This window comes from Lontra canadensis, unplaced genomic scaffold, assembly GCF_010015895.1.
Source record: "Lontra canadensis isolate GAN:19392208 unplaced genomic scaffold, GSC_riverotter_1.0 scaffold112, whole genome shotgun sequence".
NCBI classification, from domain to species: domain Eukaryota; kingdom Metazoa; phylum Chordata; class Mammalia; order Carnivora; family Mustelidae; genus Lontra; species Lontra canadensis.
Window position 1 is genome coordinate 2039585 of NW_022631106.1, and position 18489 is coordinate 2058073.

Consider the following 18489-nt stretch of genomic DNA (forward strand, 5'->3'; position numbering starts at 1 on the left):
TAAAGAGAGAGAGAGAGAGAAAGAGGAAAGGAGGGAGAGAAAGAAAGGAAGTGGAAAACAGCAATCATGAATAAATGCTGAGAGACTACAATATTTAAACTTGGGCAGAGGAGAAGCAGCCAGCAAAGCAGTCTAAGAAGAAACAGTCAGAAGGACAGGAAGCAAACCAGGAGTTTAGTGTTAGGCACCTCAAGAAAAGTGGGGTGATCAATAGTTTAATGTGGTAAGTCTTCTGGTAAGACAAGAGACTGAGAAGAGCCCAGTATGTTTGGCTCTGTGGAGGTTACTTGTAACCCAATTCATAGTTCTGATGGGGCAGTGGGGCAGAAAGGAGTAAAAAAAAAAACAAGGCCTCAAGTAACTGAGAGGAAATGGGACAGATTTGATAAAAAGAAAGCAGTGTTCTCATGTAATAGGAGTAAAGGAGTGGATGAGTGAAGATAAAGGTACTTGTGTGGATCTGGTTATAGGAAGATGAGACTTTCCTATTGGATGCCAGTCAGCCAGGGTACGCACTAGGATGAATAAGATACAGAATAAGATTCAGGTTGCTTACTCAAAAAGTCAGAAAGGTAGAAAACAAAATCCTCCATTATCCACATATTATCAGTTCTGTGATGGAGAATACTGAGGGAGAAAACCTGTAAAATGCTATCACTAATGAACTGTTAATAAGTTATATATATATAATGTAATTCCTAGAATAGCCATTTGAAAAACTATGCAAAGAGATATACTAAACACATGATAGATAAATAAAAAAAGAATTCTGCAGAAAGTTCAAGAAACCTATAGGAAGTCAGGGAAAAGAAAACAAAAAAATGAAAACAGAAAGAAAGGGAAAGTGACAGAAAAGCAAAAATAAAGTGACAGACTTAAGCATTAATCTATCAGTAATTACATTAAATGCAAATGTTCTAAATACATCAATTAAAGACAGAGATTGGCAAAATAGATAAAAAAATACCACAACCATATAGTACCTGTAAAAAACTCACTTCAAATACAACAGTATAGGTGGGCTGAATGTAAAAGAATGGAAAAAGTTACATTATGTAAATATCAGTCAAAAGAATGCAGCAGTGGCTTTATCAGTATCAGATAAAGTAGACCTCAGACCAAAGAAAATTACCAGAGATGGAGTGGAACATTATAGAACCATAAAAAGTCACTCTAGCAAGAAGACACAGCAATCCTAAATGTTACGTACCAAATAACAGAACTATAAAATATATGAAGCAAAAACAGACAGAATGGAAAGGAGCAACAGACAAATCCACAATTATAGCTGGAGACCTCAACATTCCTCTCCCAACAATTGATAAACTAGAGAGAAAGTCAGAAAGGATCTAGAAGAGCTCAATAACATCAACCAACAGGATTTGAGTGACATTTATAGAACACTCCACCCAACCACAGAAGAATCCATATTCTTTCAAGTGCCCATAAGACATATCCCAACATAGACCAGATCTTGGACCATAAGAAATACTTAGTAAATTTCCAAGAATTGATATCATACAGAATGTGTTCTTTGATCACAATGGAATCAAACTAGAAATCAATAAGTAAGATTATAGGAAATCTCCAAACATTTGGAAATGAAACAACCCACTTCTAAATAATCCATATATCAAAGGAGAAGTCTCACTGAACTGAAGGACAATGAAAATAAAACATATCAAAATCTGTGGGATGCAGCTACAGTGTGCTGAAAGGGAAATGTATAACACTAAATGCTTATACTACAAAAGAGAATGAGTCTCAACTCAGTAATCTAAGGTCTCTCAAGAATCCAGAATAAGAAGAGCCAAATGAATCCAAAGCAACAGAAGGAGGGAAATAATAAAGTTAAGAAATCAATAAAATCAAAACAGAAAAACTGATAGAGAATATCAATGAAACAAAAAAATTGTTTTTTTGAAAAGATCAATGAAATTGAAAAACCTCTGGCAAGATGACGAAGACAAAAATAAGATCAGTTTCAAGATAAAATGGGATACCACCATAGACCCAGACATTGAAGGAACAATAAAAGAATAGAATTTTCTACACATAAATATGAAAACTTAAATGACATGATAAATGAATTACTTAAAGAGCACATGTTGCCATAACCTACCCAATGTGAAATAACCTGAAGAGCCCTTTAACTATTCAGAAAATAGAATTTGTGTTAAAAGTCTCCAGCCCCATGTGGTTTCACTGGAGAAATCTGACAGGTGTTTAAAGGAAAAGTAACATTAACTTTATATAATGTCTTCAAGAAGAAACAAGTGCAGGAAACACTAATGCCCTTCTTTTAAAACCAAAGACAGTACAAAAAAAGGAACTTTCTGAACAATATTGCTCACCACCATAAAAAGACAAATGTGAGGATGTGAGCAACTGCAATTCTCTTACACTCCTGATGGGAGTGTCAGTTGGTGAAACTGCTTTGAATAAAGGTTTGAGATGAGCTACTCAGCTGGAACACGCATATACTCTCCTGGCCCTGATTTCTACTCTTGGGCATAGACCTATTAGAAATGTTCCCACATGCTCACCAAAAAACCTGCTCAAGAATATCAATGGCAGTACTATTCTAATAGCCCTAAATGCCTTTGTGCCCACCAGGAGTAGAATGGGTTAAGTAAATTAAGGTATATACACATGAAGAAATATGACAGAGCAATGAAAATGAACACCCTTTGATTACATGCAACATGGATGAGTCTCACAAACATAATACTGAGTGAAAGAAGCCAAGGAAAAAGAGCACACGCTGTGTGATTCCATTGATATAAAGTTCAAAAACAAGCAAAATTACTCTATGGTGTTAGAAAAATAGGAGTGGTTATTCTTCTGGAGGGTAGTGACTGGATGGGGATGTGGGAGACCTGAGAGGCTGGCTGTGTCTTTATCTCGATCTGAGTGCTGATTACATGGGTGTGTGTGTGGTTTATGAGTATTTATCACATTGTATTCTTAGGTTATATGTACTTTTCTCTGTGTATGGTATATTCAGTTCTCAGTTGCCTAAAAGCAAAAAATCAAAAGCCTACTGGATCCAGTAACATGAAGATAACAGGTGAGCCCAGGTTCCAAGGAAGTGGCAGGCTTTGGGATCTAACATTAATTCCCATTTTACAAATGGTGACTCTGGAGTAGAGAACATCTTGGGGACTGGGCCAGGGCTGCAAAGCTACTGGGTCACCAGCAGAGCAGGGATTTGAACCCAGGAAGAGGGCTGCTGAGCCTGGGCTCACTGACTAAACTAGCCTGTCTCTTCATTCTTGAGAGTGCAAAGTCAATGAGGATAAAGGAAGCATTAGATAGAGTGTTCAAATGCTGTGAGTCTGAGGCGACTGGAGGAAAGGCAAACAGGCATGGCAACGTGAAACTCTTGTGGGTATCTTTTTGTCACAGCAAGTGACCAATATTCACAAGGACAGCCAGATGTCATGTAGAAGGCAAAGGAATTTAGTATGCTCTGTTTATTGAGACAGGGAAATGTACAATACATTTTTGAAAGATTTTGGGTTAACGGATAAACTCTGATGATATCTAGCAAAATCATTTATGTGAAACATTTAATTATCTCTCAATGCCAGAGAAATGTGTGTGTGTGTGTGTGTGTGTGCATGTGTGTCTGCGCGCACACGTGTGTGTGTGCACGTGCTCTACTCTTCAGGGGAACAATCATATTTTGGTCTTGGAGGAAAAAAATACCATATCATTAGTCTTTTTTAAAAGCATAGAAATTATGATTTTGTGATTAGACCAGGCTATAATTATAGGCCAAAGCAGGATAACTTAATATAATTAATGTTAGAGCAATCACTTAAACTACCATATACAAACCACTGTCTGGAGTCTTAATTATACTACTGCATAAAAATCATTCATTCTATCAGCTGCTCTCATTGCAAATGGTGGAAAGGTGTACGCACATAGGGACAAAATGTAAGAATAAAGGATTTAACCTGTATATTCGCAATATAACATTCACTATCCATGGTCACAGATTAAAAAGCAGTAGCTAATAAAGCTAAATGATTCAACTTAAAGTTCTTACTACCTTAGAGAGCGTGTCTAGTTCATCCTTGATACCTAATTTTTTTTTTTAAATTGAGTTTTCAGTGGAAATACTTCCTGGAAATAACTCTGGAAAATTCTTCCCAAATTAAGAAAGCTTGCTGAATGCAATGCTTTATGAATCTCCTTTCTAATCTAAAGGATACACAGCCTACACATCTGATATGACTTAATCCACAATATATGTATCTGAAACTGTCACTGGGAAATCCACGAAGACATGATTGGCTGATAGTTACATAGATGAGGAACCAAAATTAGGAGTGAAGTCATCATCAGCTCTGCCAAGATTGCTGTGTTATGGCTATCTGATGGTCCTAGCGTGCATACCTAAAAACAAAGTCATCAGTTTCTACAAAACCTGAAGCATGAGCAGCTTTTCTTGATCAGTTAACCTTTCTTCACTTGGCTGCTACTCTAGCTTCAATGTGAGCTCTCTTTCACACCCAGGCCCTTCTTTGGGGCCTCACCTTCTTCCCCAAGGTGAACAAACGCCTCTGTGACCTTACAGCCACATTCTGCTTAGATGCTCTCCCTGGAAATGTTCCTTTGACTTATTTCACCTCTGCACACTTTGTACACTATGTGCATTTGCATGGCTAGGCAGGTGAATTGCCCGTGTAGCATTCCATGACTCCTTTGTATAAAATTCACGATTCCAGGACCAACCACATACTGTCTCCTATTGCATGTAAAAATAACTTCTGGAAAAACCTCTCTGGATTGTCTTTATACCTGCCACATTTGTCCAAACTTGACAAAATACCATATAGATAATAAGAAAAAGGAAACAGAAGAAGAGGAAAATCTATCTTTTGTGTTTTCAAACTTGCTTTAAAACACAAACATTTCCTGCAATGCAGAAGTTGAAAGTGATGAATGTTATGTGGATATTTTTGTACCTTAACTGACTGATCAGAGTAGTATTTATAAATCTCTGACTGATGTCTCAAGCTTGTAAATCAACACCACCGGGAGAACACTTTAAGCACATTTATCATCTGAGACAAACAGCCTATTCAGAGTATGATTATTTTTTATTCATTGTTTAAGTTTCACCTCTACGTTTGCTTCTTCTCAATGTTAATAATATCTGTATAAGACTTCTCAATATTTAATGTTACAGCTTGCCCATTGCATGCTGATAAGGTTAGGTCACATGCTTGATCTCTAGAAGACCAGTGAGCTTTGCCAAGAAGAAAAAAAAAAAAAAAGAAAAGAAAAAGAAAACAAAAAAAGGGTCTATTTCATATTGAAGTTCGATACTAGTTGGCTTCCTTGTCAGTTCCCATTGTTGGCTTCAATGACACAAAAATCACAGCATCACAGTTTTAAGGGAAAGTAAGCCCAAGATATTTTAGTGGACTGGTCCCATGGCATGGAAGCTTATAATTACCAGAGAGCACCCAGCATCCTAGAGCACCACAATTTCGAGTGTGTATGATTCAGTCAGCTCCCAGGACAGCCCACTGGGGCAGCGGCGCAGTGTCACATTCGAAGGACAGCAACATAAAACTAAATCTTACCTGCTCATTCTCCTCTTCATCACTACTTAGCTTAAGGTCATCTTCTAGCATTCTGAAAAAAGGAACAAAGAAGTATAGATACTTAACAAATTCAAAATAATTCAGCACCAAAATATCTTTTTTTGAAGCACCAAAATACATTTATTAATGTTGCAATAATAAGTATATTTCCTGATTAATTAAAAAAAAAAACAACCCTTTCCTTTTAAGCCTTTTCTTCTGATGTCCTTAGGAAATAACAAACTGCCCCGTAAAGCCAATTAACCCCTCACAACAGTCCTTCATAGGATCAGATGGGTTGCTTCGAGAATATGAGGTTGTAAACTAACAGAATCAAACAGGTGCTTTTGCCTGTGAAGTTTGAATTCCAGTTACTTGTTCAATGTTTGGTGCAGGACAGGTCCTGCGCTATGTCTCCATGATTATTCGTGGTAAACAATGAGAGAGCAGGTAGAACTCTGCCGACAGCAGTAACACAATAAACTGGAGCTGCTTAGGTCTCCATCAGTCACAGATCTGGAGAAGACATCTGCCCGAAGACTCTGCTGGATGAGGAAGACCAAATGGGAGAGAACTTTCCGAAAAGACTCTGTGAAGGCAACACTCAAGTGCCGTCTGGCTCTGTCAGATTTGCCATGGTGGAGGTGGTGGGGAAGAATACTTTTGGGTCCACAGAGTCCAAAGTAAAAACATGCAAACGGAAAATCAAGCCCTCTTCTTTCTTTTTTTTTTTAATCTTTTTTTTAAATTTATTTTCAGCATAACAGTATTCATTGTTTTTGTACCACACCCAGTGCTCCATGCAATCCGTGCCCTCTCTAATACCCACCACCTGGTTCCCCCAACCTCCCCCCCCCACCTCTTCAAACCCTTCAGATTGAAGCCCTCTTATTTCTGAAGATGATACAATTGTATTCTTAGTAGCACTGCTGAATTGTTTACAGGGTAATAGTTTTCAGATTAATTCATTTCAAAAGAAATCTCACTCAGAAGGATACTCTACAGTGCAAATGAATGCAGGCAGAGGTGCTGTGTGGAGGGTGGGGGTGGGGAAGAGTCCATTGCTGACAGACCCCAGGGCTCCAGGAATCAGTGTGAAGGCCACTGAGCCCATGTGCTTCAAAGACCTCACTATCCTCCTTGAAGTCACCTTCCAAAGACTGTCTCCTAAAATATGTCTCATTTCTTTAAAAGCCAATTATAGGCCCATCATCAGTATATTCCTCTGAATATTTTCATAAGTAGTTTCAGTGACTTTTGCGGTGAACTTGGGGTAAAGATTTGCCAGGGCAGCACATGGACCCAGTTTTGCCCCAAACGACCATTTGTTTGGAGAAAATCACTTAATGCCCTCACCCCGGTCCTGTTGCCAGAGCTGTAAAATGACAGGTTATGCTGGGCTATCTCCATGGTCCAGTCCTGCTTTAGATTCCAGAAGTTTAGGGAATAAAGTCACCTCCTCTTTCGTAAAGCAGAAAAACTCTTGCATTTGTCGTAGAGAGCACAGTTGAGATATTTTCTGATGTTATCATTTAAGCCATAACCATTAGGACACCAGATGTGTTTCCTCACAGGTGATGGCTATTCTACCAGTATGGAGAAGTATCACTCTTTTAGTATTTCAACCACAGGCAAACCAAGAAAACATCAGTGAAGACTGCAGAGCTATATCCCCAATTGCTCTTTGTCTCTGTTGGGTGTTACCCTCCATTCCCTTTGACCTCACAAACTCCTGCCCTTAGCTTCAAGGAGAAGAGACATGGTGGTGATTTATTACAGCATTGTTTGGGAAGAACCTTCTAGGAAGGGGACTATGTTTTCTTTGTCCTCGAGTCCCCAGTGACTAGCACAGTGACGGCACAGAATATAATACCAGTTTGTTGGCTGGGCTGGGTGCTTTCCCAAAGCCCATTTTCCTACCAAAAGGCATAAATGCCTTTCTGATGAAAAAGCCCAGAGAAGCAGGACCATTTCTTGTCTCCACCCCTCACTCTCTCTTTAGGGGTAAACTGCCAGCTGCAATTTGGTTTCATCTCGAGGACTGCCCTGCCAAGCACTGGGTGTTCCAAGTGTGGGTGGTCCTGTCAGTGGGTGGGAAGAAGGAGGGGTAAGGACACAAACAATCAATGTTAACAACCCTTTTGTTGTTGGATAGAGGTCATGTCAAGGGTGACTGAGAAGTTTCATCTTTATATGGCCAATAGCATGCACAGACTTGAAGGCCACTGTCAACCAGAGCAAGAAACCCCAACATGCCCCAAAGCAAGGGATCTCAGCTTGGCTGCAAACCAGTCACCACACAAGGCTGGCAACACCGAAAGGAACCACAACAGTAAGAACAGTATGTGAAGTTCTAAGGTAGAGAATACAGCTTATTTTTGTTTATTTTAAGCATGTGCTAAGCATGTAAACACATCACTGGGTGTTCATTTGAATTTCATACTGTCTCTCACATCCCCGATCCTGGGTAGGTCACACCTCTGGGCCTCAGCTTTGTCATTTCTATATTTGCCATTGTCTCCAGAAGAAAAGCAGTCAGAGATCCACACTGCTTCGTGAATTTTTTATATTAAAAAAAATGACTTTATTATATTTCTGGCTGAGATCTAAAAACAAAAGATCAAATGTAAAAATACCTCACATTCAAGAGAGACTTCCCAAGAAGTTAGAATCCAATTAAACTTCCAAATCTTGAATGGGAGGAAATGGCACCGAAACACTAAGTCCAACAGTTCCTACACATCCCACAACAGTCCTGGGACGCTGCTGTCACCAACACTCCCAGCCACAGACCCGGAGAAGTCAGTAACCACCATTCTGTGTCCAATCACCAGCAGTCACGCACCAAGGGAACAGACGCTCAAGGCCATTCAGGAACACCGTCCAGCCCCTGTGCTTTATTCTGACGGTCACAGCGGAACCTCCGTGACTCAACATTCAATGTGTTCTTTAGGTCTGGCCCAACACACTTGAGGAGGAGGAGCCAAAGTGGATATTTGAGGTTAGAGCTGAACAACAAAGCATGGTTGGAGAAGAAAAATGCTGTAATCCCACAAGATCCTAAAAAAACATCAGTGTGTGGAGAGTGGCAGGTAGACAGGAAGCCGAGATCAGCTCCATGTAAACACATTGTGGCAACTGTGCCCCCAAATCCAATCTTATACATTTGAGAACATTTTATCATCTATTTCTGAAAGGAATAGACTGGCATGGGTATATTAAACAAGAACAAAAGACAAAGGTTTAAACCAGAAGTAGAAGAAAATCCAAATTAAGTGTTGGTGATGTCAAGGGGCAGAGGCGGGTATCTCCAACTCCATTTTTGAAAAAGTAAGGCAAAGTCTCCCATGCTCTGAAGGGCTGGAGGCAGAGTTGGGATGGGTCATCTGTACATCAGCGTAGGGCACGTGCTTCGGGATCGTGCTGGCTCCAGGGAGCACCCTGCCGCACCCCTACACCCCTACATCTGAGCACCAACGGACCTTCCTCCAGCCAGTGATGCCCACCCAACCAGAGCTGCTCCCTTTCATGTTTCCTTCTCCTTCCCCTTCTCAGCCCCTTGGAGCCCTCCCAGGTGCCCAGACTGTTGATTAGTAGCAGTACTGAGCGCTGAACAGATGTTCATGCCAGGCTGGCTAAGAGCACTTTCTACATGTTACCTTGTTCAATCCCACGCAATTCCTCCAGCTGGGCACTGCTGCGGCAGCAGGCAGGCCGTGGTGCTCGGAGCTCAGACTCTGCAGTCAGACTGCCCAGGATGATCCCTACCTCTACCACTCAACTAGCTGAGTGACCTGATACCTGCCTCAATGGGTCTTCCAGAGAAATCATTACTCAATCATTACAAAGTGCTTAGCACAAAACCTGGAACAGAGCAAGCATTCAGTAAAGGTTCATTTTTATTAATATTCCTTCTTTTTAATCTCAGAAGGTAATTTAGCCTTAGGGCATTTAAGGAATTTGCATGGGGAAACAATTTGGGAGAAAAGATGTTCCTGTAATAACGCCTTAAATCTAAGCCCTTTGCTCCACTTTCTGGACATTCTGAAAAGAAAAGATGAGATTTTCCAGAGGTTGTGAATGGGGTAATGTATTTTATGTTATAACTGCCACTGGTTGATTGATCTGAGGTGGCTTACTGCTACAGTGGACACAACCCATGCCCGTCAGCCTCGGAGCACAAGATCTGCCCTGAAGGCCAAGGCCAGCCAGATGGCCCCGAGTCCCTTAGTAGGACCCACAGAGTGATGACAACGGGGATGTGAAACAAAACAGACAATAAAACAGAACTTTCTGAAGTAAGACCAGAGAGCCGAGATGCAGCCAGAGGTGCCAAGGAACCTGGGACTCTGTGCCTGGAACACCTGACATGCTGTCACTGCTGTCAGAAGCACTCCAAGGTCGTGCCCGATGGTGACTTACCACGGAGTCTGAGCCAGGTAAACCAAGCACTGAGGCGTGAGAGGCCGCAGGCAGGATTTTTAAACATGCAATTCGGTAATTAAGATTCTACCTATTTTTCACGCGGGAACTGCGTCAGACAACAGTTTCTGAAAATGATCGTCCCAGGATTGTTATCACACGCCTCGGGGAGCACCTGGTGCAAAGGTCCCGAGGTTTTGAGCCGCGGGCTGAAGGTCCCATGCTCTCACGCAGGGAGGGGGACTGGCGTGGACGGCTTCCAAGGGAGGGCGCGACGCAGTGGCTTCCGAGCCCTGACGAGGGAAGCAAGCACAGACAGCTCCCTTTGAGGTTTGCCGGGTATTACCTCAGGTAGTTAAGGGTGAACAGCAGCACGGCCCCCAAACCAGCGGGAAGTCGGGCATCACGCACACTTTACGCACTGTTGTAGTCACGTGGTGGTGGGGGCGTGTGCGTGGCCCTGTAGTCACGTGGTAACGGGGGGCGGAGCGGGCGCACCGTCCAAGGGACGGTTCCCTCACATACTACATTCAGATCAGCACTGCCACTTGAGCATTTGAAAAAATGCCCCCAAACTGTGAAGCTCTGGCACACACAACTCTCACAGAACCCAGCTGCCTGGTCTCTGCGGTAGCGCTCAGGAAGGGGAGAAATAGGACCCTCACGGCTTTAAGAGCTGAGGATGGTAACTTGCCCACACGCGGTATTTTAAAAACTGGGCCACAGACACATTTCCGTTGTTGCCAGTCCTTACGTTTCCGAGGTACAACACTTCTCAGGGCATAAAGAGTAGCCTCTCCCTAGCAGATGGCCAACTGCTTCTCATGCTCCTGTATTGCTTCACAGGTATCGCGAACCGGCACATTAACTACCTTCAAATGTAATGGCAGTCATTTCACAGAGCAGTGGTTTTTAATTAATAGGATTTCCCTGGAATTACTTGCCATTTGGGGCCCTTAAGAGATCTAAATCCTTTAGCCCTTTAAAGTTCATTTCATTTTGCTTGATCTTAATAGCTTTTTAAAAAATCTGACTTCTAATTGGGCCGTCTGATTTTCAGATTTGCTTCTATAGCTGGTGCTACTACTGTCTCCAACTATTTGAGATTTAAAGCCAAAGACAAATGTTTATGACTCCCCATTAAACATATTCATATATGCAAATATCTACTCTAGCAATTAGCTGTGCAGGATAGCCTACTCGTTTCGCAAGTGCATCCCTCTGCTGGTACTCCCCAAGCCATCATCTCCACTGTTAGGAACATGAGAAGGAAGTTATAAAACACCTTTCATTCTGTCTGAAGTCCACTGCTCTGTGAGGGTCAGTGCTACCGTCTGTCCAGGCTTATTTTCACAAACAGGTAACTACTCTTCTCTCTGCATTTGTTCAGAAGAGTTTAGCTCATGCCATTCCAGTCAACTGGGAGGCAGGAAGGCTAGGATAGGATCACAGTGGGGTGCTGGTGATTTAGTGCAGCCAATGCACAAATGAAGTAACAGTCTGGAAGCAAATAGAGAAATCAGGAGTAAGAATAAGGGGCAGTCTAGATGACCTAGGAGTTTCAACTCCGATATTTTCCTATCAGGGTGTCATATCTACATTTTTTTTTTTTTTTAAACAATGGTGGTTCATAGGGAGATGGTGTTTGCTCACACATATCTCCTTCCTGGACTTCCTCTTCCAGGGACTGTTCTGATTGTTCATGAAATTGGCAAATAATCTGATTCTGCCACCTTCACCCTGTGGCAGAGGACGAAAGTGCACTGTAGCTCTTCTGTTTATGACCTTTTTCTTAGGAACAGTAAGTTCCCATGGTCCTTTTCTCCCACTTACAAGCTGAGTGCACCTGCCACCTTCTATAGAGGCCTGTCTTCCCTGGGGCCAGCATCTCATTTCCTACCATTTAAGACTCTCACAAAAAACCAACCTCGTTTAGAAGACCTGTTAAACCTGGTGAGATACAAGATGAATCTGTGCCTTTAAAATCTCAATCAGGCAACTGCCTTTCCCAATAGGACTCATATCTAATACATTAATATTGAATAAGTAGCAATCAAAGGAAACTGGAAACCAACACTAATAATAATAATTTAAAAAACATAGTCAGTGGTACTAGAGTGTGGGGTGGGATGAGTTCTGGAGACCAGGGGGCTCAGGAAAAGCTGCAAGGAGGAGGGAGTACCTGAAGGGCTTCAAGTCCTACAGGAGCCAGATGAAGTCAGGGATGTCTATCCTGACAGACAAGCACAGAGTGGGAATGGAGGTTGTTTATTTCCCTTATTCTCATGGTTTTTTTTTTTTTTTGATAATACATACACATAGTTCAGAATTCCCCAAATAGCATAAGATATACAATGAAATGTCTCCCTCCCTCCTGACCTTCTTCCTACCCTCATACTTCCTGCTCTCATCCCCCAAAGTCACCCCCGGCTGTAGCTTCTTATATATTATCTCAGAGTTTCTTTATGTGTTAACAAACGAATATGAATGCAGCGCATTAGATCCCTCAGGGTAAGTACATGACATTAAAGAACAACTATGTGGTGGACAAATATGTTAACTGGACCCTAATTATCTGGCTGTGGCAGGCAACTTCTAAGATGCTCCCAGTGACCCTGCCTCCTGATATGCCCCTGGATCTCCCCTCTCCTGAGTGTGGCTGCACCTAGTGACTGACTTCTAGTAAACAGAGGAGGGCAAAAGTGATAGGATGTCACTTGCAAGTTTAGGTGACCCCTGCTTGCTGGCATGCATACTCTTTTACTCTTCTTGCGAGCCTGCTTGGATGGAAAAAGGCTGCCATGTTGTGAGCTGCCTTATGTAGAAATTCCCATGGCAGGGAACTGGGGTCGGGGGTGAAGGGGGGCCCTGTGGCCAACAGCCAAGGAGGAACTAAGGTACTCAGTCCAGACATCCAGGATGAACTGAATTTTGCCAACAACCACATGAGTGAGCCTACAAGAGGGTCTCTCCCCAGGTAAGGCGTGAGATGACTATAACCCATCCACACCTTGTGGCCTTATGAGAGATTCTTAGCCAGAGGATCCAGGTGAGCCATGCTCAGATTCCTGACTGACAGAAACTGTAGAGTGATAAATGCTGTTTGAAGCCACTAAGTTTTGGGATAATTCATTAGGCATCAATAAGTAATTTGTATGCTGGTGGATGATATTAAATATTTAGTGTGTCCCTTTTCAAGATCGCTCTCAGCTGCTTAAGCTAAAAGCATTAGTAGCCATTATTCAAGCCATCCAACAGAAGTATAAGGTGGGCTTAAAAGGTAATAAAAAAAGTTCTAAAAGTCATGTTAAAAAGGGTAAAAAGAAATAGGTAAAACCAACTTCAATAGTACGTTTTATTTACGCCAACATATATCAACATGATAATATACATATTTCAAATGCTCACTAGCCCATGTGGCCAGTGGCTCCTATACTGGGCAATGCAGGCTCATACTATTTTAGAAGGTGAGGGGTGTTCAAATCTTCAGGAGGTTTTAAGTTTTTTCCATCCCCACTCAGCCCTCAGTCCCTGTTTGTTTCTTTCATATGTCAATCTTCTCTAATGCTTCCTGTCCAACAGGGTACACTGAACAGGTCTGTGACAGCAAAGATCCTAGTAACTTAGCATGTGCAGGAGGTGAGGAAGGAGACAGGAAAGGCTTTGGTCAGAATCATTGCAAACTTGTACCCCCACTAATGATCCTTCATGGAGACTGGGATCCCAAAGGCCCATTTTGTTCCATGTTCCAAATGTTTCAATGACCCATTTTGCTTCTAATTCTGATGATGCTAATTACATGTGGCATGACATTCCACAATGTACATGGAAGACTCTGGCTTCACGGAAAATGTGGAAGGCAGGAAACTGCACAGAGTTGCAGATGGCCTACGAGAGGGGTATGCTTAGGGCAAAATGTTTAGGAGCCACGGCCTAGGAAAACAGAACAATGGGTTCCCTTGCAAATACACCTGTCAGATGCTGACTGGACAAGAGAACTCTGAACACTTGTTGCTCTGACTCACCTCTTACCCACTTCTCTTGCATATACTAAAGATGTATCTCACAAAAGTTATTTAAAATCTTCTGTTTTGGTTTTTTTTTTTTAAAGTTGTGTATTTTTATAAGTGAGAAATAGAATGCTGGGCCCGTTTTCCTTGAACATCCCATGGATGGAAAGCACCCAGATGGATATAAGTGCCACGTACAGTTCATGTGACAGTGAAAATATGAAAATGCTCCAGCTTTTCCTTTTAGGGCAATGCAGTCCACAGTTATAAAGGAGCATTCTCTGAACACATTAGACTTTAAAATTGCTTCCCCAGAAAGCATTACAGGAGAAGAGGGCCGTAGGTACTCTCTATCATTTCTCTCAAAAAACAACTGAGGCTTTAGAAATAGCACTTTAATAGGGAATGCTTTCTCCTCAAAGACAGTTTAAAAATTCCTATCCTTGTTTGTTACAAGGACTTCTAGAAAATTAGTTTCTGAACTTGATGTTCTCGGTATTAGAGGATTCAGTTTCTGAGTAAATTCAAGTACACCGCATGAAAGAATAAGATCCTTTTCCAAGCAGACACCAGAAGAGAGGTCAGAGGACCCTGACTGGGAACATAAAGTTCTCTCGGCTTCACAGATCCAATGATGGGCATTTATTTACTTATTCTATTTGAAGAGGAATGTATACCTAACCAGAGGGGAAATGAGGTATGTGCATATATGGCCCATGTTTGGATATTAATTGGTTGTCAATTAATTAGTAAGCTGGTTGCCTATTCTGTTTGCTAACTAATGGTTTACATTTGACAGTAAGAATGCGCTGAACCTAGAAGGGTCATACGTCTGCTAGGTTAAGATTTGTTTGTCGGTTCATGATACCAGTTTTTGCATTTTTGTGGCCATTGTTATTAATAAGTTAATTGCCAGGAGAGTCCCTAATTGGGAGATGTATTTGAACTGCTAAATTGTTAGAATGAAAAAAGAGAACCACTAGCAAATACATACACTTTAAGCTATGCCAGCCTTATCTGTTGCCTGCGAATGGCATAATGCAGGGGTTTCTAAACTTCACTGCACATCAGAATCACTTGGGATTTTTGAAAAATACTGATGCCTAGCTCCCACCCCACCCCTCATATTCTGATGTAACATGGATATGATCTGGGGATCCAGGTTTTTTAAAAGCTCCCCAGGTGATTCTGATTTACAGCAGAGTTTGGGAGGTACTATATAACACAGAACTGGACAAAGAATCAGAAGAGCTGCATGCCTTCAACAGTTCTGGACCTAAACTCTGAAGTTTTAGTTTACTCATTAATAAAATGGGATGACAGGAGTGCCTGGGTGGCTCAGTCAGTTAAGTGTCTGTCTTCTGCTCAGGTCATGACCCCAGAGTCTTGGGATGGAGCCCTGCACTGGGCTCCCTGCTCAGCGGGGAGTCTTCTTCTCCCTCTCCCTCTGCCCCTCACTGCCCCCCACTCGTGCTTGCTCACTCTATCTCTCTCAAATAAATAAAACCTTTAAAAAAATAAAATGGGATGATAATTGATTCAAATGAGCCAATAAAGGTAAAAGCACACTGGAAACTGCAAAGCTTTATAGGGGCTTCCCAGCAATGGGGTTAGCATTATCTTGGGTCCTTTAAAAAATATTGACTCATTTTACACAGTGAAGGAAACCATCAACAAAATGACAAGGCAACCTACTGAATAGGAGAAGACATGTGCAAAGGATAGATCTGATAAGGAGCTAATACTCAAAATAAAGAAAGAAACTTTACAACTCAGCACCCAAATAAAAATAATCCCATTAAAAAATGGGCATAAGACCTGAATAGACATTTTTCAAAGAATACACACAAAGGGCCAACAGACCCATGAAAAGATGCTCAACATCACTAATCATCAGGGAAATGCAAATCAAAACCAAAATGAGATATCACTTTACACTTGTCAGAATGGCTAGAATCAAAACCACAAGAAATAATAAGTGTTGGCAAGGATGTAGAGAAAAAGAACCTTCACATACTACTGAGGGGAATGCAAACTGGTGCAGCCACTTTGGAAAACAGCATGGAGGTTCCTCAAAAAATTAAAAATAGAATTAGCATATGATCTAGTAACTTCACTACTGGCTATTTGCCCAAAGAAAATGAAAAGACTAATTCAAAAAGATACATCACCCCTATGTTTATTGCAGCATTATTCACAAGAGCCAAGACATGGAAGCAACCTAAGTGTCCAACAGATGAGTGGATAAAGAAGATGTGGTGTATATCTACAGTGGAATATTACTCAGCCATAAAAAGAATATCTTGACATTTGTTACTACATGGATGGATCTAAAGAGTATAATGCAAATGAAGTAAGATGGACAGAAAAATACCACATGGTTTCACACGTATGTTAAATTTAAGAAACAAAACAAACAAATGAAGAAAAAAGAGACAAACAAAAAATAGACTTATATACAAAGAATAAACTGGTGGTGGCTTGGGGTAGGTTTGTGAGGAAGATGAATGAAATAGATAAAGGAGAAAGAAAAAAAAAATACTGGCTCATGGGCCTCATCCCCAAGAATCTGATTTAATTGGTCTTGGGTTGGGCAGGGGCATCAGTATTTCGACAGGCAACCCAGAGGACTTTCCTGTTCAGCCAGGGTTAAAAACCACTGCCTCAATTCCAGGTGAATGATCACCTCATTAAAGCCATCACCAATCCACAGGACAGAATTCTTCCCATCTTATCTAATTTTGCACAGAAGTAAGGACTGCTTGTCAATTTGTCTGGCTCCAAGTTTCAGCTTCCATTTGGGTAAGAATGCTTCCAAGGGAGAGTTGTGTTTCCTAGGATAAGGCACAAACCCATCATTACTAATGAGTTAAGGAAGTATTGTTAGTGTTTGAGAATTCTTCAGCGGTGGTTTTCAGAAACCAAGGACAGTGCTGGGGGCACTTGAGATTGTTTTCTGGCCTATTCTTCAGCCCCTGGGAGGAAATACAGAAGGGTATAGGTTATCTTGCCTTTTAGTTCTCTGGGGAAGTCCCAGAACTTTCTTCAAGACAAAATAGCACAGTTGACATCGCAGCTCCCTTTCAAAGCACTACTCTGTGCCATAGGGGCTAGAGGCCTAGGAACCGCACTCCCTGCCAGCAGGGTTTTTGGCTAGATGTCACCAGTGCAAGGCACTGAATCAGGTTTGGGAGGTCAAAGAGTAATGGGAGCCATTAATGCTCCCAGGGCAGCAAAAGCAGGTGTATAAGCTTCAGCAGATGGCAGATGTACTCTCCATTGGTTGGGTTCTAGGCAATCTTCTCTAACACGTGTAGGTGCTACAGACCTCTGAGATTATTGTTAGTAGTTTTCTGTAATTCCAGCTTTACTGATTTCCTGGTGGCTCCATGCTTGTAGCTTGCCTAGCCCTCCGATGGGTTATGCCCTATGGTTAGTGCCTTTCTACTTAAAATACATAGGGTGGTTTCTCTTTCCCAGATCAAACTCTGACTTACATATACAGTAACTAAGAGCATGAATGCTGGGGTCAGAAAGCCTGATTTATTGATGTACATCGAGGCCCTGCCACATATTAGCTGTGTATCATTGTCCAAAGAACCCAGCATTGCTGTGTCTCGGTTTCCTCATCTTTAAAACAGAAAAATTAGAGTGTTTAGCTTCCAGGAATACTGTGAGAATTATACAGGGAAAATGCATAAAACATTCATACAGTGCTTGATACACAGGACTCACTCAATAAACATGTAATATTATTATTGGTATTTTATTACCCATTCTACCTTGTAACAATCAGCATGCTGTACTTTAGGATCACTTCACTTCTTCTAAGAGCAAACATAAACTTCTTAATTTATTGACCATCTCCAAAGAGCCAGGGATATTCTAGGTTGCTGGTGATATAAAATTGAAAAAGTCTTTGCCTTCAAGTGACTCACTGCCTTTGGGAGGGAAAGGTAGAGAAGTAAACCTAGCAAAGTAATAAAAAGTGGGAGCCCTTGGGGCCCCTGGGTGGCTCAGTGGATTAAAGCCTCTGCCTTCAGCTCAGGTAATGATCTCAGGGTCCTAGGGAGCCAGGGAGCCTGCTTCCCTTCCTCTCTCTCTGCCTGCCTCTCTGCCTACTTGTGATCTCTCTCTGTCAAATGAATAAATAAAAAAATCTTAAAAAAAAAAAAAGTGGGAGCCCGAATAACCATCTTCTTTCTTTGTCAGACAGTGCTGGCCCCTTTTATTTTTCCTCGTAGGTTTTATGTCCAGGCTTCGAAACATCTCTGTAGTTCACTTCTGTGTCTACTGTAAGTTCTCTGACATCCTTCTGAATGTACAGAGTCCTGTGAGGGACACAGGCTACTATACAGGCTTTATCAATATTAGCTGGAGTGGGAGAAACACCTGTCCTATGTTGGCATTGTTCATTTGGTTGCTCCCTCCCTGTCCATCTGCCTCTTTGTTCA

At 41.7% G+C, this 18489-nt stretch overlaps 1 protein-coding gene across 1 annotated transcript in view; it reads right to left on the reverse strand.

Moving 5' to 3' along the window:
- Nucleotides 1–18489, reverse strand: part of AFF3 (AF4/FMR2 family member 3) — a 525952-nt gene that overhangs the window by 107338 nt on the left and 400125 nt on the right. Inside the window, exon 10 of the mRNA XM_032840305.1 lies at nt 5604–5655. Coding sequence (XP_032696196.1) covers nt 5604–5655 — 52 coding nt within the window. The remainder of the gene's footprint in view (nt 1–5603; nt 5656–18489) is intronic.